This window comes from Ornithodoros turicata, chromosome 2 (assembly GCF_037126465.1).
Source record: "Ornithodoros turicata isolate Travis chromosome 2, ASM3712646v1, whole genome shotgun sequence".
NCBI classification, from domain to species: Eukaryota; Metazoa; Arthropoda; class Arachnida; order Ixodida; family Argasidae; genus Ornithodoros; species Ornithodoros turicata.
In genome coordinates, this window is record NC_088202.1 from 52,549,640 (window position 1) to 52,576,610 (window position 26,971).

The 26,971-nt window shown below is 46.6% G+C and overlaps 1 protein-coding gene and 1 pseudogene across 1 annotated transcript; one reads left to right on the forward strand and one right to left on the reverse strand.

Moving 5' to 3' along the window:
* LOC135384642 (nephrin-like) overlaps positions 1-26,971 on the forward strand; it is a 602,775-nt pseudogene that overhangs the window by 201,917 nt on the left and 373,887 nt on the right.
* On the reverse strand, positions 11,053-17,681 carry LOC135383481 (neprilysin-1-like). Its single transcript, XM_064612912.1, has 3 exons — positions 17,493-17,681; positions 15,350-15,851; positions 11,053-12,770 (listed from the first exon to the last, which is right to left on the reverse strand). Exons 1-3 carry the CDS (start codon positions 17,523-17,525, stop codon positions 11,212-11,214), a joined length of 2,094 nt encoding a protein of 697 aa, XP_064468982.1. The 5' UTR covers positions 17,526-17,681; the 3' UTR covers positions 11,053-11,211.

A 26,971-nucleotide genomic window follows, 5' to 3' on the forward strand; every position in this document is an offset into this window, starting at 1 on the left:
CGACACCTTACTTGTGACCAGAAGGTAGCGTACATGGTAGTTTCTGGGCAGCTGCTGAACCGGTTGCAATCCGAGGGGACGAATTTTCTGAATCAATCATCACAGTTCATGAAATCTGGGTACATCATTTCACCACAGAGACAAAAAGAAGCACCATGGAATGGCTACATCAGGCTTCCCAGCCGCCACAGAAAAGCAAGATGCCGCCGTCTACTGGGAAGTGTATGGGAACTGTCCTCTGAGACATGCGGGGCACCGTCCATGTGCACTTCTTGGAGCAACTGGCCATGATTAATGCCCAGCACCACGTTGATTAACGGTTGCGTGCGAAAAGCAATCCTCAAGAAAATGTCTGGGTTGTTGTCCGTAAGGGCCATTCTTCATGACAATGTCCGGCCTCGCAGGCGAATTTGAGGTAGCAACCCTGGCCGAAATGCTCTGGGAGGTTTCGCCCCATGCCCCTTACTGCTCAAATGTAGCCCCAAGCGATTACCATGTGTTTGAACCCCTTAGAGATCACCTTGGACGAAAGACATTCCACAGAGATGAAGCCCCAAAAAGATAGCTTGCAGTGGCTACGTTAGCAGACCACTTCTTCCTACACCAAAGGCTTCAAAGAGTTGCGACTGCAAAAGCAGCGGTGTCTAGATGCGCACGGTGACTACTTTGAAAATTTGACGTAGTTTAGTGATACCCGTATTTTCCATTGTATTTAAAGGAATAAAAGTATCGATCAACCTTGAACGACCCTTGTAGGTTGTGCATGGGGGAGAGCTCCAGCGCGTTTCCCCCAGGAGAGGGAAACGCGGGAAAAGGGAAAAAGGTCTTCTCGACAATAGACCACTGACATCCTCTCCACATCTATGCTTGTCAGAGTTGATCCAACGCTCACATTCCGCTTGAAACACCTCTCGTCAGGACGCTGTGTTACTACATCGGCTGCGACGCAATGTGGCTTTTACAGCTCAATGGCGGTACCGCTTGCGACAAGTTGGCTGCACAAGACGCCATCACTACGGTGATCTGGAAGATCGAGAGCATACCGTTCTCCATTGCCCGCACTACCGACGTTTCCTAAACGCACTTTCAGTGTCTCTAAATCAGCTAGACTGTCGCCTTCTCACTATGTCAAGATCGCTTGGTCTATGGCCAAACCCAGCCCACCGACGCTCAGCCCCGAAAGCACTCCGAAAATTTTTGGACACGGTAGGACTTCGGTCCTCGCTCTGAGGCGACTCATTATTATACTTCACCACATTACCGCGAGTAATTGGGTAGAATATCACCCATGGTGATGAAACTCCCCAATCATCATCATTAAAACAACTTTGGTGTTATTGTCCCTCAGAGGTGTGGAAGCCAAGGACGCCATGAAAACAAGCAGAATCAGATAAGTGTGTTCCTTTCTTTTATTTAGAGATGGGACGAATCAATAATTTTCGAATCAGAATCCGAATCGAAGGAAGGTTCTGCGAATCCACGAGTCTTACGAATCTCGAATCATTTCTTGAATAATAGTTTTAAAAGCCAGAAAAAAAAGAGAAAGAAACACTTCTACTGCAAAGTGTTTTGAAGCAGAGTTTGTTTGTAAGGGAAAAATGAGTTTGTGTGTGCGTGTGTGTGTTTAATGAAAAACAAATTAAATAATAGGTCACTTTCAGGAGAAAACATACCCATATACTTCTTCTTAAATGTAATTTATGTAACATGTTGTTCGTGGACTACAGGAAGTACATAGACTTTCGAGTCCGAATTATTTCCATAAAATGTATGGTAGCTTCAACCGGTAGCAGTAGCGGTACCAATGCTATAAGACAGAGCGCTCTGAGCTGGAGGATGAAAGGAAATGGCAGAAAGCAACAACTGCCGAAGCGGGGGGGGGGGGGGCATGTTTATTAAAGATAAAGGAAAGGTCAGCGAAGCGTTTGTCAAGCGCTCCGTTTTTACCAGTCCAAGATTGAGCGCGCGCTCCGGAGCGTTCTCGAGCGAACGGTTTGTGCCAGTCGAAGACGTCATAAGAAACAATCAAAAGCAAAACCATGTTACTTTTAAACTTGTAATGTAAGAGTTCCTGCCTGAACTCTTTTAGTCCAGAGCAATGTAAACAAACAAACAAGAAAACAGAGCTGACAGTTTTAAATTAAAGCAGATTTTTGTTTAAAAACACCAGCGTTCTGACCCGCTCAGGGTCTAGCCAACTGCGTCTCTTATCTATAATACCCGATGTGCTGAATAGTCCTTCTCACACTACTGTCGGTGGGGTTGTGATCAGGAACTTTTTAGGCCACTCAGGCTTTCGGCAGACTCCGGAGACGCCAATTAAAAAAAAAAAGAAAGAAAACAAGCAATCGTGGTTGGTGGGTTCGAAATATTAGATTCACCGTTTCGCGCACTAGGATTCGGATTCCCGAATGCCGAATCTCTGCCTACAATTCGAGGATTCGAGGATCTGGTTAGCCCGTCCCTACTTTTATTATAAGCAATGTTTTCTTCGCGCTCGTAGAGGCAAGGATAAGATCCAAACTTTCCACCATATTGTCGCTTATTGCCCTCAGTACAAGTCCTTCAATCTAATACCACATGAATTTTTATTCCAATAAAGAAGACTGTGCAGATGTGCATTCCGAGTGTTCTTCTCCCAAATGATCTCACACTCCTCATGCACTGCTACAAAACATGCTACATGTTCAAGTATTTCATCGCATTATTACTATTTGATCTATCTTTCGTTCTTGGTTTCGTATTTAGGTATACTACGTCTCTGACCGCTACTAGACCCATTTGCCCCAGAGCAATCTGTCATGTGGACCACAACGCGTCGTGAACGCTATCAACAAAGGGGACACGCCCAAGTGAGAATGGGTAGTTCGCTCGAATGTATGGTAACCTATAAGGCGCCCATGGTTATGGCAGTAATGGGCAAAGTCCCAGGAAGTGTATTTCAACTAAAGTATATTAAGTATCTGCAAAAACATTTACAATGATACAGTAAAAAGTCATGCCGGTGCTAAATGATTCATGTAAAATATACAAGGTAGTGAGGAATGTACTTCAAGTACTGCTTTAAATACACTCAGATACAACATGCTGTTTTCATGCTACGTCTTTTAGCTGTTTACAGTGACGAATATGCACATACATACGTTCAAATGCGTTGAAGCGTGCTAATTCAGCGGCCGGCCTAACAGTGACACTTCATTTGTTCGCTATGACCGACGTGGGTCCGCACGCTTTTAGAGCGTTTAGAACTCACACTGTCGGTGGGTGAGGAAGGCTAGTTCAGAGCCGTGTATTAAAAGGGAGTCTGGCCATTGGGAGGCGCCTAAAAAAGAGGCTCGACCTGTCAGTCACAGTTGCGCGCCTCTCATTGTTTGTTTATTACAACGAGCGCCGCCATGACGCTCGACTGCCACCCAAAATGGCACCGAGAACAAACACGGTGAAGCGGTAATTTCGCGACAAAAATTTTTACAAACTACTTTGATTTTACGCAGCAGATGTACTGCTTACGACGTACTTGTTTGGAATCGAGAGCTTGCGGTTTATCCGGCATGGAATCTCCAGGCGTAGCAAGATTGTTTGTTTCGACTAATAAACAGGTAGTGCATGCCGTACTCGTCTATTAGTTGGAAGAAACACGAAGGCTTTGAGCCTTCGTGTTTGTGATTGTTTACGTGTCTTGCGCATCGCTCAGGCTTACCTATCATGGAATTTATCCACCAGCTAGCCTGCATTTACGCCATTCTGACAGTGATTCCGTACTGAGAAATAAATGCGCACATATAAGTAAATACTGACTTCAGTGACGGGCGTTATGTATGAACACAATTTGTACACATCGCTCGCTTAAGTGAACAATAATAACACTTAACGGTTAATTAATCCTCAGACAATACAAAAGCTAATACATCATGCTACATTATTACAGTATTATTCTGCAGTTCAACATTTTCTCTCTGCAAACACTTTCTCAGCTCCTCTCTTTCTCTCTGTCTTTGTCGCCATTGAATGTCATGACATCGACCATCCTGTGATAAGTCGAAACAGTGCTTCATTATTACTACATTATAACTATATGTTTATCAATACATCAACGCGATCATCCCACACATGAGAAATGAATGTGTGAAAAAGGTTATACAGAAAGGTTGGTCATAAAAATTAGGAACTGCTACTCTGCAATCATGGGTCGTAAGCGGTTAGAAAATGACTGGGTTTTAAGTTTATCACTCCATTTATAACTGATGACACTTTTAGCAACGTTTTGGCGAATTATAGCCTTGGTCGCTGTTGCGCTAGAAGAATACCAATCATCATCATCATCATCAAATGAGTCGAGTGCTACCAACAACAACAACAATGTTCAACAACAAATTTATTTTAAGACGATGAATGGGGAGTTTCATCACCGGGCGAAATTCTACGCCATTGCTGGTGGTGATGTGGGGAATGAAATAGTGAGCCCCTTCACAATAAGGATCGAAGTCCGATTGTGTCCAGAAAGGTGAAAAGAGCTTCGAGCGCAGAGCGTTGGTCGGCTGGATTCGGCCAGGGACCGAGCAATTTTGATAGGGAGAAGGGGCGAGAGTACAACTGACTAAGAGACCCGGAAAGTGCGGTTCGGTAAGGTTGGTAGTGTGGGCAATGAAGAAGAATATGCTCCATGTCCTCTAGAGCACCGCAGTGACAGCATCTGGGAGAGTCAAGTTGTCTCAAGCGGTAACGCCACTGAGCTGAGGACTGAGCTGTGCTACCAAAATGAAAGCAGGGGTGTCCAGTTCCCGTGATAGACTGAAATGCACCGCTCCAGCATTGATATCATACCAGACGCTTAAACTCGAGAAGCCAGTCGTATATCCGCAAGGAAGTGTCTTCGACGGTCGAATGCTCTAACGATGAGTTGACCCAAGGACCGAGCAGCGATCTCAAACTCGTAAACGCTTATATATCGAAACACTGTGCGGCTCTCCTTTGTTTTGAGGCTTCTGTAACCAAATTAAATAGCATTTGACAGGTCAATGTGTTGTCTGACTCCTTTTTAAGCGTTTGTTACTCTGAGTGTAATAGACAACAGCTGTCCTGGCTACCTTAAAGAAATAAAAAATAACGCCCTCGGCTTAGAAACCGTGCGCAGGGCCCGAGACTTGCAGTGCGCGTTAAAGACCTCTAATGGTTGAAATTATCCGCAGCCCTACCCAGATTTGTACGTATTTTGAGTATTGTGTTTAAAATATACTGTCTTTGATGTACTTTTTTCGGTATTTAGTATCTTTCTGGTTACTTTTTCCAAGGACTATTTTGTACTCTATCTAAAACACTTTTTCGGAACTTTCTACTCAGTCCTTTAATTACTTTGTTAATTGTCTTAGCACTGCTGCCAACTCCTGCCAACCTTTCACAGTTTTTCTTATTTTTTTTCTTGAGTGACATGTTGTCTTTGAGTAACATACGGACACCGTCCTATAGGGTTCAGTTGGGTAGGGTCTTTCGAGCCGATTGCAGCATGGACCCTACCAAGCAGCCGCCTCTACGTCCTTGGTGATATCTGTCTCGAAACGACACCCACGGTTCTTTACAACCGATAGCACTCAAGTGTCCTAAGCGTACATTTTGAAGTGTTTGGTACTCTATTGTAAATACGTTTTCTGTTCAAGTATTTTGGCTGTATTTCAGTTACAATGAGCCCTCAGTATTTGTATCTTATTTTAAATACATTTGTGCGGTATTTTCTACATGTCTGAGACTCCTACCCCTGCGCGGCACGTGGAGCATGTCGCTACACAAATATGCCTCTCACTTTACGGGTAAATCTATTCCCGATCGTGGAATGTCCGCCACTGTCCCAGGTGCTCAACGTGTCCATCGGTTTGTCGAAGTTCTTTGCGCACGACATCGTGCATGCCCAGAAGGACAACAGTCTCTTTTCGAAATATCGACGACCCTACACCTGAGGATCTTCCCATAACATTTCCTCTACGGTTCGCTCGATTTTTCTACTTCATACTTGTAGTATTTCAAAATTCTGTTCACTAAGCTGCGACTGTGAGAAACCCCGCACCATTGAACCCTCACCATATATTTGTCTCCTTCAGAACTTCCTGTACCCGAAACCCCGCTCACCGTCGCCATCCGCCCGCGTGCAATTTACGCGAAACGACCGTCAGGAGCAGTGTTTGCGTCCCAGGATCTAACGTCCTCATAACATGGCGCACTTTACGTGCAACATCCCCTATCAATTACTCTCCGGCAGGCTTCAACCATTAATCCAGGTAAAGAACGGTCTCCTTTGGAGGGCAATATAGCAGTTACCTCTCTTACATTTCCCTCTTGCATAAGGCTTCGCTGTGGTACGGCTTTGGAGAAACTGCGCAGCGCCTTTGCGTTACGCGAGAGTTCGTGGTTAGTGGAATTGAAAATTAGCCCTCACAGCCATTGATAGCAGATACTTTTACTGAAGTATGTTACTCATTTGTGCGCATCTTGGTCTTACAGGCAAGCCTGAATGAAGTAACTACATTGTTGGCCTGGAAACTGTTACAATGCCGTTCTCGAGGAGACATTGTGTATGATTTAACGCAGAGACAGAATACACTTTAGTCTGGATATGTCAGTGAGACCAAGCTGCACATTAATCAGTAACATTACCAGGGACATCTGGTGCGTCTGAAGCACGAGCGCAGATGTCCCCGGTATTGGGCTCCCGGCTCTTCCACAGCCGCTTCCGTGTTTCCAGAAAACGGATACTATGTGGCGTCGACGCTGACTGCAACGAGCAGTTATGCTGGTTTTCTTGCAAATGCCCCATCCTTTCATGGAGACACTTTATAACCGGTTGCCTGTGTTGTAAAGTATGTAGAACGGCGCATGACGCATGTGCGCATGGACGGACGCACGCGTGCTATCACGTGCCCAAGTTAGTTTTATAAGTAAATTATTATACTGTGTAGATAAACGAAGAACGCAAACATATGCTGTGGTCTCCCTTCAAACCCGCGTAATCGGTGGAGGGAGGCAAATGGGAGCCGGACCCTCATATACTGGAGAGGGGCCTGATAACGCGGCCCTCAGGTGGGCCGTGTGTTTGAACGCGCGGCCTATGAGACGGTTGTCGGGGCAGCATCGCTTGCGGGGTTGTTTCCGAGAAGATTTTTTCTTCACGCAAACAGAAACAGGAAACAGAATTCGAAACGGTGCCACGCAGCCGCGTGAATCCTATAGCGCCGGCTAAATTTACGCTATAGAAGCTCTTTTTATTTATTTTAGTTTTATTTTTCCGACACTTGAAAGATAGAAACAATAGTACAACAGGCGCGGCTTGGGCACGTCTTTGCCTGCACGTATAATCCTGGTCTCGATCACCCACAAATCGATGTAAAATATCACTCGTCAAGTAGAAAACTACTTTCAGGAACAAATACCACTAATTTTATGCACATCTCCGTGTCGTAAACGATGGATGAAATCTTATTTTTACGCAATGGAACGCCCCAAGAGGGCTTGGGCCCCTTCTGGAGTTAAGGACAGCTGGAAATTCAATGAAGACGAGTCTGAGAAAGAACATGTTATAAGTTCGTGATAGTACCATATCCATGATGTCAATTGATGTTCTGAGGCTGGAACACATAGAAAAGACAAATACATACAAAGCCTCAAGTGCCTAAGAAATTAAAGATGAAAGAAGGAAGTCACTGAAAAGGTTAACCAGGCTGTAGGACTCGAACTCACATCTTCTGGATTACCAATTGAGCTAGCTCAATTGGTAAGAGCCCTGGACCGGTAATCCAGATGATGTGGGTTCGAGTCCTACAGCTGGCTAACCTTTTCAGTGACTTCCTTATTTCATCTTTAGTACCATATTCCCAATTTTCGTATAGTAACCACCGTTGGCTATCAACTAGGAGACCAGTGCGCGAAAACTCCACAGAGTGTAGCGATTAGCTCCAAAAAGTACACATAACATCCCCCAACGACTACACAAACGAGCCTGACAAACCTGGCGACGAACAAGTGCAGCGTCATTGTTGTATATCTCTCTGGCAGGTCAGATGGTAACGGATGAGACATATGTCACTTCAGTGTCAATTGTTGGTCGATTCGCAGCTTAGTGCAGATGTTTCCTTCCAGACATGCATGGACATGTGAGGTCTAGGGAGTCCTTTCGACGACGTCCCTTTGTGACGCAAGAAGGGAGTTGCCTCAGGACAGAAGCCGCCGATATTTCGAACAGAGACTGTTCTTCTTCTGGGCACCGTCCTCATCATTGGCATGGTATTTACAGGGTTAGGTGTGACGTGTTTAAAGGTTCATGCGAATTGTGGGTCAACAGCCCGGAGGGAAGAAAGGTTCCGTACGGGTTTTTACGGCCGGAGTGAATGGCTGCTTTGTTAGAGTGTGGAGGGGATTATGTGAACGTAGTGATCTAGGCTACAGACCGGTCACAGAAAAATGGAAGGTTCACGAACACGTGGACGAAACGGGACAACAGGCAAGAATTGGCAAGCATAGCATGTGGCAAGCATGTGACCGGTCTGTAGCCTAGATCACTACGTTCACATAATCCCCTCCACACTCTAACAAAGCAGCCATTCACTCCGGCCGTAAAAACCCGTACGGAACCTTTCTTCCCTCCGGGCTGTTGACCCACAATTCGCATGAACCTTTAAACACGTCACACCTAACCCTTTAAATACCATGCCTCCAGTTCTCGCGTTTCGCAGCGGGAAAATATGTTTCGATGTTTGCGAATGAAGCTGATTTCGACGTGCCGTGTACTGAGGCTGGAATTAGGCGAAGTAGGATTCGCTCTTCCAAGGAGCGAAACTCTTCGAAAGACATAGCAAGAACGGAACCGTTTTCGTCTGACCGAAATGCATTTGCAAAGAACTTGTAGACGCGCATGTCTCGCTGCTCTCGTTCGAGGAGCTGTTTTCGACTGAGGAGGTCAGTTAGGGCTGCCGGTGGTTTCAACAAGATATGACGTTTGTAGTGGTCATCGGGGCGCATCACGAGCAAGGTCTGGATGTCTAGAATGTTGTAGATGTTCCACATGGTGAGCAACACATTTGGCGCCAGTGAAAAGTGAGGCCATGTCACACCTGCATGGATAGAACGGTTGCTGCTCGTAATATGTGCAACATCACTTATCATCATGATGATGAGGACGGTGCCCAGAAGAAGAACAGTCTCTGTTCGAAATATCGGCGGCTTCTGTCCTGAGGCAACTCCCTTCCTACATTCTACCGGTTCGCTGGATTTCTACCCATCTACTTTGTGACGCAAGTTCGATGCAATGATCACGAACGATACAACGGATAAATTCAGTTCATCTTATGTTTCCATCAAGGTAACGGGATCTTTCATTCCGCAAGGGAAAAAATGTGCCTCTCCCGCTCGGCTGCTCAAAATTCGACAGAGCATATGTGAAACTGTCTTGTAAACAATGTAAAATAAATGAATAATTAATTCGGTGCTTTACGTCGCAACACAACTGTGATCATTAGCGACACCACAATGGTCGGGTCCATGGATTAATATTAAAGGGGTTGTGAATCCAAATCCAAATATTACACAAAATGATGTTTGAAATGTAGATCTATTGGTGCCAAACATCTCCGTCGAAACCCTTTCACGCTGCGCTTCCGCGCCACGGAGTTATGACGATTTGAACATGAGGAGATCCTTTCACTCTTGGCTCGCCGCCTCCTCGCCCGATCTCTGTATGACGTAGTACCGAGCGTGCTACGGAAGTGCGGAGTTCCCGTTCTCATGACGACGCCTGTAAACAGGGACGCGGCGAGCTCTGGGACGCGACGCGGCGAAGTTAAATGAGCGGAAGGGCTATGACGTAGAGCCATAGAGCAACCGGTCAAGGCGTCACTTCCCGCCGACTTCATGGAGCTGCCTGGCACCGTTTGGCGCCACGGTAGGCGGGGGCCTCAAAAATGGGAGATTTTTTAAAACCCTGTAGCATAAAAATAATAGGAGGTGGGACTTTCAGCACGGAGTGCGTGGAGTAAGGCGAACAGACTCTGCCAGAGACAAAGGTCTATCCGTGTGGTTTCTCAACCCCTTTAATCACCTGAGGGTTATTTCACGTGCGCCGAAATCTCGACACACTGCACACCACATTTAGCGTCCCTCGCGGAAGACTGCGTCTATGAGCAACTTGTACCCTTCCACCAAGTTGCCTCCGTCCTCGGCCGGGTATGAACCAGCGATCTTGGGATCAGTAGGCGGATACGCTACCGACACACGGACACACCGAGGCCGGCTGAAAACAATGCAGAAACGATGCCTTACATGGATCTATTTTTTCTTACAAGACGTTTTCCAGTCGTTTACACTTCCACCAAAACACAAAATTCACATCGAACACAGTAACATGAAAGTTAGCTGGTGTAATTGCGGCGACGATAGCGGACGATGAACTGGACTCTTCTTCGCAGTTTCTCGTGCAATCTTTTTGTTTGTCTTTGCTTGTTTTATAAACAGTTTAGAATAGCAACAGTACTTTTCTTATTGTTTACCAGTATAACGTATTTTCCGGTGTATAACGCGCACCCCTAAAACCGGGCCGAATTTGAAAAAGTTCCGTGCATAATGCGCACCGCAATGTTGCTACAAGTTTCTGTACTGCCACCACTATACACAATAAACCAAGGCGGTGTATAATATATGCATACGCTATAATTTGAAACATTTAGTTTCGCGTCCCTTCTCAATCACGCCACCCTTCTGAAATGAATTCAGAATTATTTACTGCTCAATAGCATCCTGAAGCATCATCATGAATTTTGAAGTCCAGCGTCCTTTCGCGGGCTTTGTCAACTGACCCTAAGAGATTTGTGAGAAACTCACAGCACACCCTGGAAAAGGCTAGAATTTGTACGTCACCGACCATAAAAGGAACTTTGTAGGAAAATATTTCCGTGTATAACGCGCACCGTTAGATAACGCGCAGAACCTCTTTAGAATACTTTTTTACTGTATAACGCGCGCGTTATACACCGGAAAATACGGTACTATGTCGCACAGGTAGCACGTATACCCCAGTGCTTCAACAAACATTTATTTGAAAATAAGGTCGCTACGAAAGAATCAAAAGAAAATTCATACCAAAGCTCGTCGGATATACCTCGGCATGCGGCGAAGAACAACATCACGCGTTCCTGGTTAAGTTCTTTGGTTTGCCGTGGTGCAAATTTCTCGACGTCATATCTCAGGAAATTGGTCGAAAAGCTGACACCGTTTCCTGGGGTGCATTCGCGTTCCTCTTGGACAGAGAAATGATTCGGAGAAGAATTGACTCTGCCGCAGAGCTTCGTTACAATATGCCTCTGCGTTATCGTTCAGGTTCGAACATCGAAGATGACAGAAGGTCACAAAGAACGTTTGGTTCGCCGTGTGGTCTGTGAACTCATGTAGCCGAATGTTCTTCTCGTCCGTTGAAGCCGCCGCTGATTGGTAGGCGTTCCAAAGAAAATCCACCAACGCAGTCCCTGATGCAACATCCTTGCTATCTAGGTTCCTTAACGTCGAACTGTATGTAGAAGTCCTTCCCAGACACTGCACTGTCTCGTTTACGTGATAGTCCGTCGATTTACTTGTCGAAACGAAGTTCTTAGTCAGTGCAATGGCTACAACAGAGCCCAAGGCTCCGTATTTTACGCTGTAAGGCAAATAGCTCTCGTATAGTGGATACATGTTGACGTAGGGAGGAACTATAATATCTTCCCTTCCGAAAGAATAGTAACCCTCTCTGATATCATCTATGAAGAATGTTTGGGCATGTGCCCACCTGCTGGTACCGATACTCCTGACGCATTGAACGCTTCGAATCCAGTTTGCGCAGAATGTCGAGTTCATATCCGGGAACCTCGAGTAGATATTTTTAAAAACACCTTTGTTCAGAAAAGTCTCGTAGTGTCGCAAGAAGGCATCCGTGTTCGAGCCTTTGGCTGCTAAAGTCGCGTTGAAATCTAGTGAGACGCTGCTCGAAATTATATTCAAATAGGCAGTGTATATTGTTTGAAACATTGCTTTGAGGTCATTAATAAGAGCGTTGCTCATTTTGTTTCTGACGAACCCGGAGTAAACAGCCCACCCCAAACGCTTCTCAGTCATCCTCAGGCACTCCGCAGTGGCGATGTGTTCTGTTCGAGCTTCGCTACCGTCATACTCTGCTGCAAACTCGTGGTCCATATATCGTGCAAGTGCTTGAACTGCAATCCAGCCCACGTAGAGATGGACCGCTCGTTCACTTTCTGTTCGTATAACGTCACTCAGTGTTCTCAAGTACTCTTGACTTTCTATTAGTGCAACAAAAGCATCCTCGCTATGCTGAACGACGTCAACGGCTTGAAGTACCTGTTTCCAGTTCTCGCGTTTCGCAGCGGGAAAATATGTTTCGATGTTTGCGAATGAAGCTGATTTCGACGTGCCGTGTACTGAGGCTGGAATTAGGCGAAGTAGGATTCGCTCTTCCAAGGAGCGAAACTCTTCGAAAGACATAGCAAGAACGGAACCGTTTTCGTCTGACCGAAATGCATTTGCAAAGAACTTGTAGACGCGCATGTCTCGCTGCTCTCGTTCGAGGAGCTGTTTTCGACTGAGGAGGTCAGTTAGGGCTGCCGGTGGTTTCAACAAGATATGACGTTTGTAGTGGTCATCGGGGCGCATCACGAGCAAGGTCTGGATGTCTAGAATGTTGTAGATGTTCCACATGGTGAGCAACACATTTGGCGCCAGTGAAAAGTGAGGCCATGTCACACCTGCATGGATAGAACGGTTGCTGCTCGTAATATGTGCAACATCACTTATGAGGAACGTATGAGCCACACTACAAAAGATAATGGGAGTTGTCTTAAAGGGATGGCGTATCACAGGTCGGACGATCCTGAAACTTCACTGAGATGTTACTCGCGAGTGCGATTAAAGGGACCATGAAATGATTTTCGCGAATTCCGAGTACCCAGCCGGAAACGGTTCTGATGATCCCTCACATTCATACACACATCGACTTTTAACCGTATTCAGTTCACCGCGGGCGCAGTTACTACGCAAAAATAGCGGGGCGTGACATCCATTCGAAGCGGGCTTACGTCATCAGCGTCCAGTCCTCTCAGCCAATTGTGGGACACCGGGAGCACGCACCCCGCGGGACCGTGTGGGTGCATGGTTTCGGTTTGGGCAACAACGGCATCGTATATTTGTCATCGAAACCAGTAGAAATAATTCGATAGCAAATTGTCAGCGACGGATGAAGATTACGCGACGTACACAGCGTCTAGGATCGTTCCGCACGCAGCAGCGCCGAAAAAGCCACCGACAGAGAGATTGTCTGACGAAGAAGCATCTCAGAGAGGAAAACGTGCCCCGGTAACTGTGCTGACAATCAACGGCTACATTACACTTCTGGTATGATTCTGTGTCAACGATTAGATACGATCTTGGCTCCAGGTCAGATTAAAACATGTTTCATGGCGAAGCTTGCTTGCCATTTTTTTTTTTTTTTTTTCAATTTGTTCGCAAGACCATCCGCGAATCAGTAACATACTCTGTGTATGATGTCACGCAGGGGCGGCTCAGGATATTTTTGAGATGGGGGTCCAGCTTTGGCCAGAATGGTAGATACACAATCTAGGTCAATTAAACACGATGTGAAGACACAAATTCAGGACATCCTGGTCTCCCTCTAGATCCGCCTCTGATGTCACGGCCAGTTCGCCTCGCCGGCGGTTCGTAGCATCCTCCGTTCACGGCCGTGGTAAATATAGAATATTTTCGTTATTTGAACGATTTTCAACTTCATATTTCACATGGTCAGTTCACAGGGTCAATGTTTTTGTAGAGAGCAACAAATTGAAAATGATCTTAGGGTTGTCAAGTATCCTTTTATAGTCCCTTTAATGTGCAGCAGTAAAAGTTACCAGAAGCCCAAATTCTCCGCCGTCCTACCCTGCAGCGCGTGCAGCATGTCGCCGCACAAATAGACTGACACACCTTGCGTGTAAATCTACTCTCAATTATTGGAATTGGCAAAGAAAGAAAAAAATTGAGATGTTAGTCCTGACTCAGTCAGAACTGGCTACTCCAAAACGCGTTTGTGGGTACTCCCAATGATTCGTTCCCAATCACGATTTAGACCTCGTGTAATTTGGAGAAATATATGACACCAGCAGACGCCGAATGTTGAGCGCGTTGAGCATCTCACTTCAACAAAAAGTAGGAAGGACGTCACGTTGACGTTTTACTGAATAGACCAATGGATGAGCGTACAAGCAGTAGAGCCGTTTCGTCCCTCGGTCCCACGTCATCCGAGGCTTTGCTGATCTTAAGCGCAAATGCCTTTTAAATGAGGATGCTCAGGTATTACAGCAACGCTGGTTCCTGCGCTTTAAAGGTTGTTAGCTCTCGACTGCCACAACGCATCCGAAGCTCCGCTGTATTTTTCCCCCTTTCTGTTCTCAGGTGAATAAGGAGGAAGACGTAGCGCACATCGTTGTTGTTGTAGTTTATGTATGAGACGTAGCGCACACATCGCGGGGCATATGTGGACCTATGCAGATCTTATTAATTCAATTCCGTTATTCAATGTGGCCTTTTAGGGCAAGCTAATTCGCCATTCTCCATTCGCCATTCTCCAAATTAGCCATTCTCCGAATATGTCGTGCTATGTCAGAGATCATTTGAACGCTGCTTACTTTTCTAGTAGTCGAAGCACTGCACAAAGCTGAAAACTGACTGATCAGTCGACTGCAGAACGTACACACACAGAGTGGTTCAAACGCACTGTGCCATAGGTTACAAAATCAGTAAAGGATTACCTGCGGTTTTCCGAAAAATGTCGACGGTAATCAACCGTATAATATGGACAAGAGCTGGTGGATATGGAAAGCTGGTGGATAAAGACCGTAGGAGACACGCCTGAGCAAGGGCAAACACGAAGAAACACACCACACAGCTGTTGTTTCTTCGTCTTTGCCCACGCTCAGGCTTGTCTACCATGGAGTAATTAACCGTAAGACATTTTGTTGCCCCGTGGTAGTTCAATTTCCGTCGTTGCCAAGCTGGAGTGCTATTATGATAGGACGTATTTTATACCGTTCTGTATGTTCAATCCCTGGGGACCTTAGAAAATATCATGACATAATATGCAGATAGAATTTTATGTAGGGCAACATGAGCTTACTCTTCATGCAATGAACAAAGACACTTCGCGGCAGGCGATGTGCGGTCGTACCCATTTACGTTAACGCTCCAGCAGTGCAGCATTTGTCCGATGCCAACGGGATCTGATTACTAACCGACAAGTAAGTGTAGCGGGCAACAGTATATCAGAAAAGCACACCTGCTTCACGAAGAACTGTACGAAAGTGTTCGTCTTCTCTGCTGTTTGGTTCGGTCGCCGCAGCGTGGCATGTCTTGAAGAACTTGGAAGCCTTCTGCTCCGTGTTCTGGTCGGACACAGGAACGTCACGGTAGCCGAGGTCACTCGCCAGATTGTCTACGAATAGGTCCATGTGCTCCCGGAACACGGATGATGAGTGTTCCCTCTTCCAGTTGCCGCAGCTGTACAAGTAGAAGTTTTCGCAGGGATCCACCAGGAGGTCTACTGAGGAGGCGAGTTGCTGACCGTACTGCTTGCACGATTCGGTTTGACACACGATGACGTCTGAGGACTGCGGTCGAGATGGGCGCAGCAGCAGCTTGTAGACGAGTGTCCCCAGCGCAATGAAAAGTCCTATGGTTACGGCGGACACGATGGCGACCACGATGGGTCTCCACGAATTCGGCGGGTTGATTATTTCCAGCGTCGTTGACACTGGTGATAACGCTGATGGTGATGAAAGCTGCAGAGAAGGAATATTTTGGTAGTCTGTACACGCATGCACCCTGACGCTACCGACGTCCGAGGTCAATAATGATTTCCTCGGCCGACACGCCACCTGAACCTTTCAGTGTCCAATTTTCAATCTGCTTGGAGCGGTGACTCTTCTACAATGGTTTCTCCGACCCTCACCTATGACATGTCGAAATGTTCAAATGACAGGAAAATAACATAACGGGCGGCAATTGCGTTTAATTACGGACATCATTCCCGAAACCGCTAGGGGCACTATGTGAAAAATAGAAAATGTGGAACCTTCGGAGCGGAGAAGTGTCTATGTTAAATTTTAGTGCGATGCAGACTGGACACCGTTTTCGAAGTCATCGGGAGCGAAATGTGCACCATAACTACGAGGGATGTCTGGGAAGTTGCATTGTCGTAAATGGTGAGGGAAGACACTTCATACATCCATGCAACTGTGGTGTTACTCATTGCGATACTAATAATAATTTAATAATTAGGGGTACAATTACAGGTCAGGTGAGTCAGCCTATTTATGCGGCGACATGCTGCTCAGGGCGCAGGATAGCACTCCGGATGCTTTGCACCACCTGGTGTTCTTTTGATGTGCTCCGGAAATCTCCGACACACAGTGCTGGAAGCAATATTTACCGTATTGCTACCCTCCTCGGCCGGGATCGAACCCTCGATCTTGAGCACAGCACGCCAACACGCGTTACCGACTTCAGGGGAGTTGTCTGCAGGTACAGCAAGGGGCACTACCGATGAGTATCCATATGGGTCATAGTTTCCGTTTCGGCACTTACACAGCTCCCTAGCGGTACCTGCGTACAACTCCGCTGAGACCGCCATATTGAGATTTCCGGCATAGCCCGCTGTATTGCACGGAAGCCAAAGTTTTCATCGCTAGATTTCTTTTGTTACACTTCGTTTTAAATGGCACGATTTTTCTATTGGTTAAGCTCGTATTGGTTGGTTGGTTGGAATAAAAAGAAAAAGAAAAATATGGAGATGGTGCCACCTACAACGCTCGTATAAATGCGTCGTCGTGCGCCACTCATCGTCCGATACACAAGGGATGGTTTATGCTTGCAAATGCCACCTGGGTTTATCTGCGCACACCTTGTAATTCGTCGCGCTGTCTAGTGGCGTATTCGGGTGGTCATTTCGTAGCAACACGGCCTAGCGCTGGGAAATTGCTAGAGCGGCGCCCGCGGCGGATCACGTGACAGTTGCCACCACGGCATGAGTGCCAGGAATCTAGCGGTTTTAGTCGCTTGGATCACGCTAGGGGCGTCGCTGTCGCTCCTCTTCCGGTTTCATTGTCTGCTAACCCATGTGAACTTCGACGTGCGGGCCAATGAGGGCCCTCGCCACCCTCGCGGTGCGGATGTGACGGCACCAGATACAGTCAGGCAATCCGCTTCCCGGTCGCTTCGAGACTGGGCGGAAAAAGTGCTAGGTGGCAGATTGCTAGCCCTCAGAAAGCGCCACGAGAGCACACGAGATTCTTTGCGTTTTGACCAAGCGAACACAGTTGATCGGAATCTGGCAAAAACAAATCTACCGAGAAATGACCACGGGAATTCGCCATTACAGTCCATGCGTACCATAATTCCAAAAATGTGGCAAAGTAACTTACAGGTAGAACATCCCTCTGTCTCCAGGCAGGCATATTTTGTCTCCAATCACTGTGATCGCAAACACGCGTTTTGTGTTCCAAAGACCGTTCTTCTTCTACGTGCCACACGACCTTCTTCTTTCTCACACACACAGTGGCTGTGATCCACGAAGTATGGTTATAGTGAACTAGAAGAGGGCAGTGGAACGATCGCGCTCTCCGCGTGACCATCGCGACGTCCACAGCCAACGGCGTCGCTGCAGTCGACGACTATGAAGACGCCGTAGAGTTAGTAAGAGGAGACGCAGAATAAAATTATTATTGCAATTACAATTATCTCAATCACAATCAATTGTTCTCAACAGAATAGAAGCAAACAAAAGTCTCAATTCGTAAAATTGTTGAGATGCAGACGACATGCATTGAAAAGCATGCCCGCGATCCGTAGTTGGCCTTGGCCATAGCAGCGGCGCCGCTATATTTGCGCCACTTGCTCTGACAGCCGTTCAAGGGGGAGACCTCTCCGTACTTTCCACTATACCCTCTTCTAGTTCACTGTAGTATGCTGAGTAACACACGAAGGAGATTATTATTATTCCTCCCTTCCTGGCCAGGGGCCTCGAGACTAGCCAGGGGCATTTCAGAGGCGCAATCTCTTCTCCGTCCCTGTACTCTATTTATTTATAATTTATTACATGTACGTCAAGGTGCCCTGCTGGGCAAGTAGATGACGGAGGGGCTAAATCGTTTAGTTATTATAGATGCAATACAGCTATCGAATAACACAGAGAACCGTAAGGTGTATAACTAGTATAATAAGGGGAAAAAAATGTTGACCACGAACAAGTTCATGATAACAGGTGCAAAACGCTGGTTCTGAATTGAGCTTTATCTCGGTTACTACATGCAATGTTGAAGGGAATAGTGTTCCACTTCGTTATCGTTCGTGGAAATAGAGAGCTGGAAAAAGATTACGAGAGATTCAGGGGTCGTTGACTCTTGAAATGACTGTCTAAAGGCTGAACCGCATGGCACGAAAAACTATCCGAAAACTGTGCGAACCGAAATCGGGACCGAACTTTTTTCTGTGCATAACCGCATGGTACCGAACAGCGAGCCGAAGTTCGGCCGAAGACTTGTGACCTTGGGGCATATCGCCTTTCAACCATCCAACTCAGTGAGATAATCCCTGTATCCACAGGGGTAGAAGTCGCACACAGGGCAACACTCGACCCGATTTCTACGTCATTGTTGCTATGGTTCTACTTCCGGCTGAATAGCCATTGGATGCTTTCTACTTTTTCGGTTGGCGTCACATCCCATTTCAGAGGAGAAATCTGGCCTGGCCAGATCCTGCCAAATTCGGCCCGGAATTCTGTCCTTCGAAAAAGCTTCGGTCCCGAATTCGGTTCGGAAAGAATTCGGACGCTTTTCGGGGGATCCGGTTCATGCTCAATCAGGCTGAGATGCGGGATGAAGGGGGCAAAGAACGGGAAAGACTGAATGGGTGATGTTTATGTACAAGGGATAACGTGGAGAACGCACCTCGTACTCATAGATTGCTCAGTGACAACTTTATTATTATTTTTTTTTAACGTAGTAACTCTTGTATACCGCGAGTAGTTGGAACAGATGATTCTGACAGCTCGGTTCTGCACGGCTTCTAGCATTTTGACGAGGTAGTCTTAATGAGGGTCCCAGATAGCTGGGGCATACTCCAACTTAGGGCGAATCAAGCTAGTGTGGGTAAGGAATTTTAGATCAGGCGTTGCGAGCTTATGGTTATGGCGTAGATACCCAAGAGATTTATTAGTTTCAGATATGATATGGTATAGGATATGGGACGAAAGAGACGAGTACTGGAGAGGGAATAAGGATATGTGATGGTATTGAGACCTACGGGAGAATGATAAGATCTTACATCTCTTAATGTTTAAAGGCATAAGCCAGCGACAACACCACCTTCTTATTCGGTTAAGATCAGCTTGTAGAAGATCAGCATCGGCAGCACAGGTTATTCTACGGCATATCACGCAGTCGTTTGCGAAGAGCTTGGTAGTGAATGACAAAGTGACAGGTAGGTCGTTTCAATCAATATCAATGGACCGAGAACCGCCCCATAGGCTACACCATCGATGTGGCAGACAAAAAAAAAATAGAATATTGTTAGCAAATACACACTGTTTACGGTTAGATAAGAAGCTGCGAATCCATGCGACTCTAAGTGGGTCAATGTTAAAGGCATCGAGGTTAGATAACAGGAGGGCGTGGGGACCCAAGCAGCAAAATGCACGGAAAGTCGAGTGCAATAGGGGTGGACGGGTAGGTGGAAGGCCTTGAACAAACTCGTGAAACCAAAGAACACTGATAAGACACATACCGTCCACCCCTGTTGCACCCGACTTTCAGTACATTGTGCTGCTTGGGGAACTTTGTTGAAAGCTTTCGTGAAATCTATGAAGATAGCATACGTTTGATGATTAGTATCGAGGTTACTGTGTAAGTCGTTGATAAAAAAAGCTAACTGAGTCTCGCATGAAAAACTCTTCCTGAAACCTTGAGAGTCAAGAAATTTATAAATGTGTGAGTGAAGTATGTGCTCCAAAGGCTTAAAACATAGGGATGTTAGTGAAATGGGTCTGTAGTTAGAGGGTATAACTTGGTCGCCGCTCTTATGTAGATGAATCACTTTGCCGAGAGGCCAGTCTGTTGGGACCTCCTCTGTACGAAACGACTGTGCAAACGTTAATACCGAGAACAAATAAGATACATGTTTAATGTTCTTGAGGATTTTAGAGTTAATATTGTCGAGACCCAACAATGAGGAGAGACTTCGGTTATCGATGAGCATGGCTTTGCAATTGGGGATGATTCGAATGCTTTCCAGTTCCATTGGGAGGAAATTGTAGGCGAGCTCGGAAGGGGTAGGTACTCCATTATCGGTAGTGAAGACAGAGAAAAAAAATAGTCATTGAGTACATCGGCGCACATTTCGTTACGCCTGATGGGGTAATGAGATGTAACAAAGCTTGATCTGAAGGGTTTATAGTATGCCAGAGCCTTCCATGATTATCTTGTAACATAGTCGGCAGGGTATTCCGAAAGAAGTTTCGCTTTGCTTGCGCGCCTGCACTAGAATAGGCATGAGTACTGGAATAGTAACGTGACCAAGAATCGCACGTCGAGAACTCTCAGAACAGAACTCCGCATCATGAAACGCCCATAGTCAACCACGACTCAGTGATCCTGATGTCACCATATGACCATCCTGATTATGTCACCATTATGATCACCATATGTTCCACGTTGTGATGTTTACAAAAATGGGGCCTACGCCTTTTTGTGACACTTGCGTGTTTAATTATGCACGTTAACTGTAAAAAAAAAAAAAGGCCGTACACCACAGTCTTACCATTCGCCGCTTCCCGAGGGGCTGTCATGACCACTATCATTCCTTTATCACCCGTTTCATGAATGTAGATGCATACTACTCCGCAGCACGGTCACCCCGAAATGCTTTACAAATGACTTTTTTCAGTGCAAAATATCTGGGAATGGTTACTGTCATCTTGGAAGTGGCAACATTGTTATAGGCAGTGCACTATTACGCACATGAAACTATACACTTACTATAGCACTAGCCGGAATGTCGACAAAAATGTATTTTGAGATTCATAACTAGAAGAAATATTCGCCAATAAGGATTATCGGGATATCCAAGATCAGTTGGCGTCTCGCCTTGACTAATCTCCCTAGGTGGTCCCAGGGGAGAATGTGTCAGTTGCTCAGCTGCTGACGCTTTACATAAGGCCACGGAGGAAGCGATGAGAGGAGGAGCTCGAAAGGGGAAAGCTGGAATTGGGGGCCAGCTATGTGGCGTCACTACTACTTTTCCGGTTTCGGTTTTACAGTTTCCGATGACGGGGAGCATGGTTTCGGAATTCCTGAGTAGGTTTCATTGTAGCGTGCCACAATGGCACGGGCGTCTCCTTGTTTTTTTTTTTTTTTTTTTTTTTTTTGCGTTATATCAATGAGGCCATTATCATTTTAGGTACGGTATATTAGGTCTATAAGACTGCATTCATATTTTTGCTCCAATAAAAGTATTCCCCTCGCGCAATTAGGTAACTGTTCGCCACGATCAAAGGCCGTAATATTTTGTGTAATTGTGGGTACTGGTTAGTGGCAACGTTCGGTATCTTTGCAGAGAAAAGTGAAGCACGCGATCCTTAAAGGGGAGCCTGGGAGCCTGCATTGTTTCTGAAGCCGTCGAGCCTTAAGAGACTCATTTTGCATCTCCGGAGAATCCCGCGGGGACAGAAGACAGGCTCCTGAAACGAAAGCTACATAGAATTCGCGTGACGGGCAGCATTTTTAGCTGCCGGGTGGCTACACGCAGAGCGCGCTTGCGTCACAAAATTGCCTACCGCAATATTCTCCGCACTATATCTAATTCTATGCAGGGTGTTTTACTTAAATCCCCGGGCTGAATAATTTGCCAACCGGTGCACCAATCGAAGAACTTTCTTTTTTACAGGTATCTGTCCGATTCCGCCTACAAGCTGTGCACCGCGTGAATGAGCGAGAGACGCTGATTATTTAAAGAAAAATTCAAATAGGCTTTGTGAAAAAGCGGAAGCTCTAAAGCAGGGCGCCGTCGGCATTAATATGGGTACTACCCCTTTCAGGACCTTCAGTAGACAACTTTTAGAGAAAAATCTGCCGCCGAAGCTTGTCATTTGTTGCAGTAATTAATTGGTTTCGGTTTAGATATTTTGTCGCGGCTGGTCGCGGTGACGCGTAAAAGGAGGCTCTTCGACTCCCTTATCCACCAATCAATTGCGTCTTTTTGCGCTTCGCCACGACCAGCCGCTACAAAAATGTGTAAAGCAAGGCCAATTAATTACTGCAACAAATAACCCGCTTCGGTGGCAGATTTTTCTCTAAAAGGTGTCCAGTCAAGGTCCCAGAAAGGGTAGTACCCATTTTAATGTCGACGGCGCCCCGCTTTAGAAGTTGTCTTTTTCACGAAACTAATTTGAATTTTCATTTAAATAATGAGCACCTCCCACTCATTCACACGGTGCTCAGCTTGTAGGTGGTATCGGACAGATACTTGTAAAAACAGAAAGTTATTCGATTAGTGCATCCGTTCCCGTGTAGCCCAGGGATTTAACTCAAACACCCTGTATATGCATGCGACTACAGGGTGCAGTTCCGACCACACAGTTTGTGGGTTCCGGCATCCCCTCCACGCTAATTTTTTAATCTTCAAGGTGCTTCCCCATTGACGTTGGCCTCTGCGCTATACGTGCGTTTCCGGTTTCTGTTAATTTCACTTCACAATATGCGTGTGTCTGAGAAATGACCAATTTATCCCCTCTTCTGTGCCGTCATTGGCTCCAACTTCTGCATGGTTCGTCCAGCGCAGCAGCGCTTGTAACCCAACGCAAGCTCAATTATCTTCAACCGGTACACTGTACGACTAACGACTACAACACAATACACATACACCGACCAAATTGATCACTGTACCTCTCATTCGAGATTAACACGTCACACACGAAAAGTTCCTCGCTGGTGGTTCGAAGCCATCGATGCGCGGCGACAGTGGCTGGATTAGCTGCGTGGCTCCGTTATTGCGCATATAATTAGCGAGTTATAATTAATTGTCGCGTCGGGAAATGAGCCGTCGTGCCATCCGACCTTTTTCGCCCGTCCTGTCGTCGTCCACAAAATTAGGGGCGCTAGTTTTCCAGGTTCGATCATGAGAGCAGTGCATTTTGAGGGAGCGCTGGCATGGAGTGCTCGCGTAATAACCTAATTGAAATTTTTCATCATGCACGGTGCTGGTCTTCGACAGGAGCCCACTGATCCGTCAAGGATGATGACAGCGGCGGCAGGTTCCTACTGAAAAGAAAAAAAAAAGGAAGAAGAAGAAAGAAACAAGGTCTCGCTGCGATGGAGCGAAAGACTATCTAATTTACGCGATGCAGGGTACAATAACGCGTAACCATCAATAATAGATAGTTTTAGTACATCGTACGCTATCATCTTTGCTGACAAGATCTCTTTCTGTTATGTGCGTGTGGGCAGAACCATCAACGCTATCCCTTACGTACGCAAACGCGATAGCGTACGATCCACTAAACTTCTCTAATATGCCATTGCACACAACACACGCCAGATTGTCGACCGTGTTCAAGACTTACTGTTTTTCGTAGTACGGAGGATGTCTTGAACATACGTTGCGAAGCATGGAAGCGATTGTATATTGCCTCAGGGCGCCATTTCGTTCCGCTTCGAAATAGCAGACACCCTCTGCCCAAACTAACGTAAATACTTCACAAAACAAAAAGAAAAGGAACAAAAAACGCTGGCGGACAGTGCGTCATTACATTACAGTGCGACAGCTGGGCCTTCATCACCTATGTAGGGAGAAGCTTCCCTATAGAAGGGACCCTGCGTGAGGTCAACGTGTGTAACGCTTCGTCGTTTGACGCCACCGCAGTGATTGGTCTGTGAATTCGCTGTTCGTCACTCGGTGGTGGCTTCGCATGTAGGTGAAAACGCTCTGTTGAAGGATCGCAAAGCAGCAAGCATGCCATTTATGTTGATGGCGCAATTGAACAGTTTATTAAACACAGATGAACGAGTTAAGCATATGACAAAACAGTCTTCACATTTCTAGTTTGCTGGAAAAAAATGTCTCGTTAAAAAATTGCGGTAAAAGGGCTCAACACGACGTCTCGTAGGGAATAGTGTCTGATTCGTTAAGCAACAGTGATCTATGCACTAGAGTCAGTGACAACTTAACTCCTACAATTGGGACCGCCCACTCATCCGTGGAAGGCTCCTGCGATTGGCTACCAGCCTTTGCACGACGCCCCCGCTTCGCGATGCAGTGCCGGCTCTATCTCTCCCCCCAGTTCCCACTTGACCGCGCTGCACTATATTCGCGCGCGCGGAGCAATTCTTGTGAGGGGGCGGGGTCAAGTGTATGACTTATGTTGTCACCGCCTATAGAGAGTAATTTGTTACTCTCGTTGGCTATGTAGCCGGCACGTAGCCGAGTTTTCTTTCTTTCTTTTTTAGACCCAGTGTTATGCGCATCCAATATAGTTTCGCTGCCGTACTTGACGAGCCATGCGAAGTTGGTGCAAACTTCGACACAGTAGTTTTCAATCTTCATTTTCTAAAAATCACTGGTTGCAAGTTGGAGCAAGTTTGTGACGTAAGAGCACTGGGCTATCGGATGGATAAATTTTCTGAGATTGCAGATCCACTGCTTACGGTGCCTTTAAACTAGTGACACATATGTGTGAAGAACGCACGTGTTTATCTTGGCAAAATGGCAGCCGCTAACACTTGCTGTTAGCCAAAGAAGTCCAGAACAAGAAAAGCAGCTACATTCGTGACGATGGGATTAGGTGTTTCACCGCAGAAATTGCGATACCTTATGTCAGTGCAAAAGAACCCCACGCTGCCAAGGCCCGCAATACAGATAGCGTGACTGCGTACTACCGCCGTCTAGAAGCCGTGATTAAAATGGCCACGACAATTTAATCTTCAGTTCATTGAGTGTTGCTTTTGCAAATCATTCATCTGTAGATCATCATTATTTTTACACCTTTCGGCGCGTTGAATCAGTGTTTTCTTAAATAAACATATACATATATTTTTTGTTTGTTCTGCAGGCGTTAAAGTTGTTGTTGTTGTTTTTTCTGCAGGCTCAGCTGAAAGGTGTAATAACAGTGTTGCAAAAAGATGCTGCGAAACACCCATTCGGAAAAGTGTTTTAAAGTGCAGCTCCGCTGCTGTTCCGAAAGTATGAAGACGTTGTGATATTCAGAACCGTGGTCCCAACTTCATTCATAAACGCACATTGCTTTCCAAATTTCCATACTCCTTCGTGAGAAATTTGAGAAAAACTACCGGGCGGCGGTTCCACTTGTGACGTCATACTTGGAACTGCGCGGATTGGATAGCCACACCTAGCCAGCTCTGCCTGGCAACCAGTTTGTGTTTACACTCCGTCATGGCCGCTGTATCGTGCTGAAATAGCTGTCACGAGCTATCGGGGACCACCGCACCGTTTTATCATGTTTCTTATAAGAAATACTTCGTCTTCGAGCACGTACTCGTTCTCGTTCTCAACAGCTTTGGTGGTGCTTTCTGCACGCGCAGCAAGTCCGCGCATAGTGCGCTGCCAAAGCTATTGAGAATGCGTACGAGCAGGTCACACGTTAGGTGTTATCTCTTGTTGTTATAGGAAAATTTAATGAGACAGGTATGAGACAGGTATGGTCACATGTTCAGGGGCTGCAGGATGACGCAACGATTATGTACAACGGTTATTTACAACATGGTGATCGATGAAATGATATGATATAGTTCACGGCGGCGTGCCCTTGATCGTAACGCAGCCACCTCGGGCTGAAAGCGACGGATGGAAGCGCCATCGACGAAGAAACCTGTCATCTCCAATAGCGAACAGTTCCCGCTGCAACTCAGTAGTGAGCAGTATGCGCGCTCTCCGCACCAAGCAAAAAATGGGCACATCTCGACGACGTTGCGCGACTGCCTTACAACGAGCCTCCCAAAGCACAACCGCGCCGCAAGCTGTGAGAAGTACACTAAGGCGGTGTGGGTGACGTTGGTTAAAGCGCACTGGGCATACTATGTTCGTGCTTCGTCGGACAAGGTTCCAAAAGACGCGAGCAATGCGGCAGGCAAACAACACGTGCATGTTTGTCTCACGTTCACTGCAGTAAGGGCACAAATCTGTCGCTGTTACGTGCCACGAGTACAGGCGGTCCCGTGTGGGTTGCACGCCCCACGCGAAAGACCACATGGTGTCCCGCAGAAATTCAGGGAGCCATGTAAACACCGTCCATGCTATGTTTGACGCCTGCTCAACACGCACTCGAAGGCTCTCGCTCGTTGACACGGAGTCCAGCAACAGCGCACCAGCCATCGAAGAGGGGGAAGCCGCAACGAGGCTGCCATCAGGAACAAGGGGCGAGAGCTGTTGGTAGTACGTATGAACCGCGGCGTGAAACCCCAATGGTGCTACCGCCCGTGAACCACTGACAGGGTTTGGCCCGAGGAGTTCCACCCAGTAGGTGAGCAGCACTTTCGCCGGCGAGTCTTCCTCAGCGTGCACAATTCGCAACGTGGTGCTGAGAGCGATGCCCCGATTCATAAGCCCGATATCTGGAAGGCTCATCCCGCCCTTAGAATTCGTAAATGCCAGCATGGTCCGTAGGACAGGGCCTCTCCGCTTTCTCCAGAACAATGACAAGAGGCAAGAGTGCACCCGAACGACGACTGCACGTGGGGCAATAGAAACGTGACTAAGATGCCACAAGCGTCCCGGTAAGACAGTACGTGCGAGGAACGATCGTTCACAGTACGACAGGTCAAATGCCTGTGTCGCATCACACTTCGTCTGGAGCTCCTCCAGCGCCCTGAACCAGTTATCGACCTTTGGGCCGCGG

Bases quoted from the DNA above. Each gene is read 5' to 3' on its own strand.
- LOC135383481 (XM_064612912.1), bottom strand. From the start codon at position 17,525: ATGCCTGCCTGGAGACAGAGGGATGTTCTACCT. The intron at 15,852-17,492 runs GTAAGTTACTTT...CCTTCTCTGCAG, and splicing joins GACAGAGGGATGTTCTACCT to CTTTCATCACCATCAGCGTT. The intron at 12,771-15,349 runs GTGTGCTTTTCT...CTATCCATGCAG, and splicing joins TACAGTTCTTCGTGAAGCAG to GTGTGACATGGCCTCACTTT.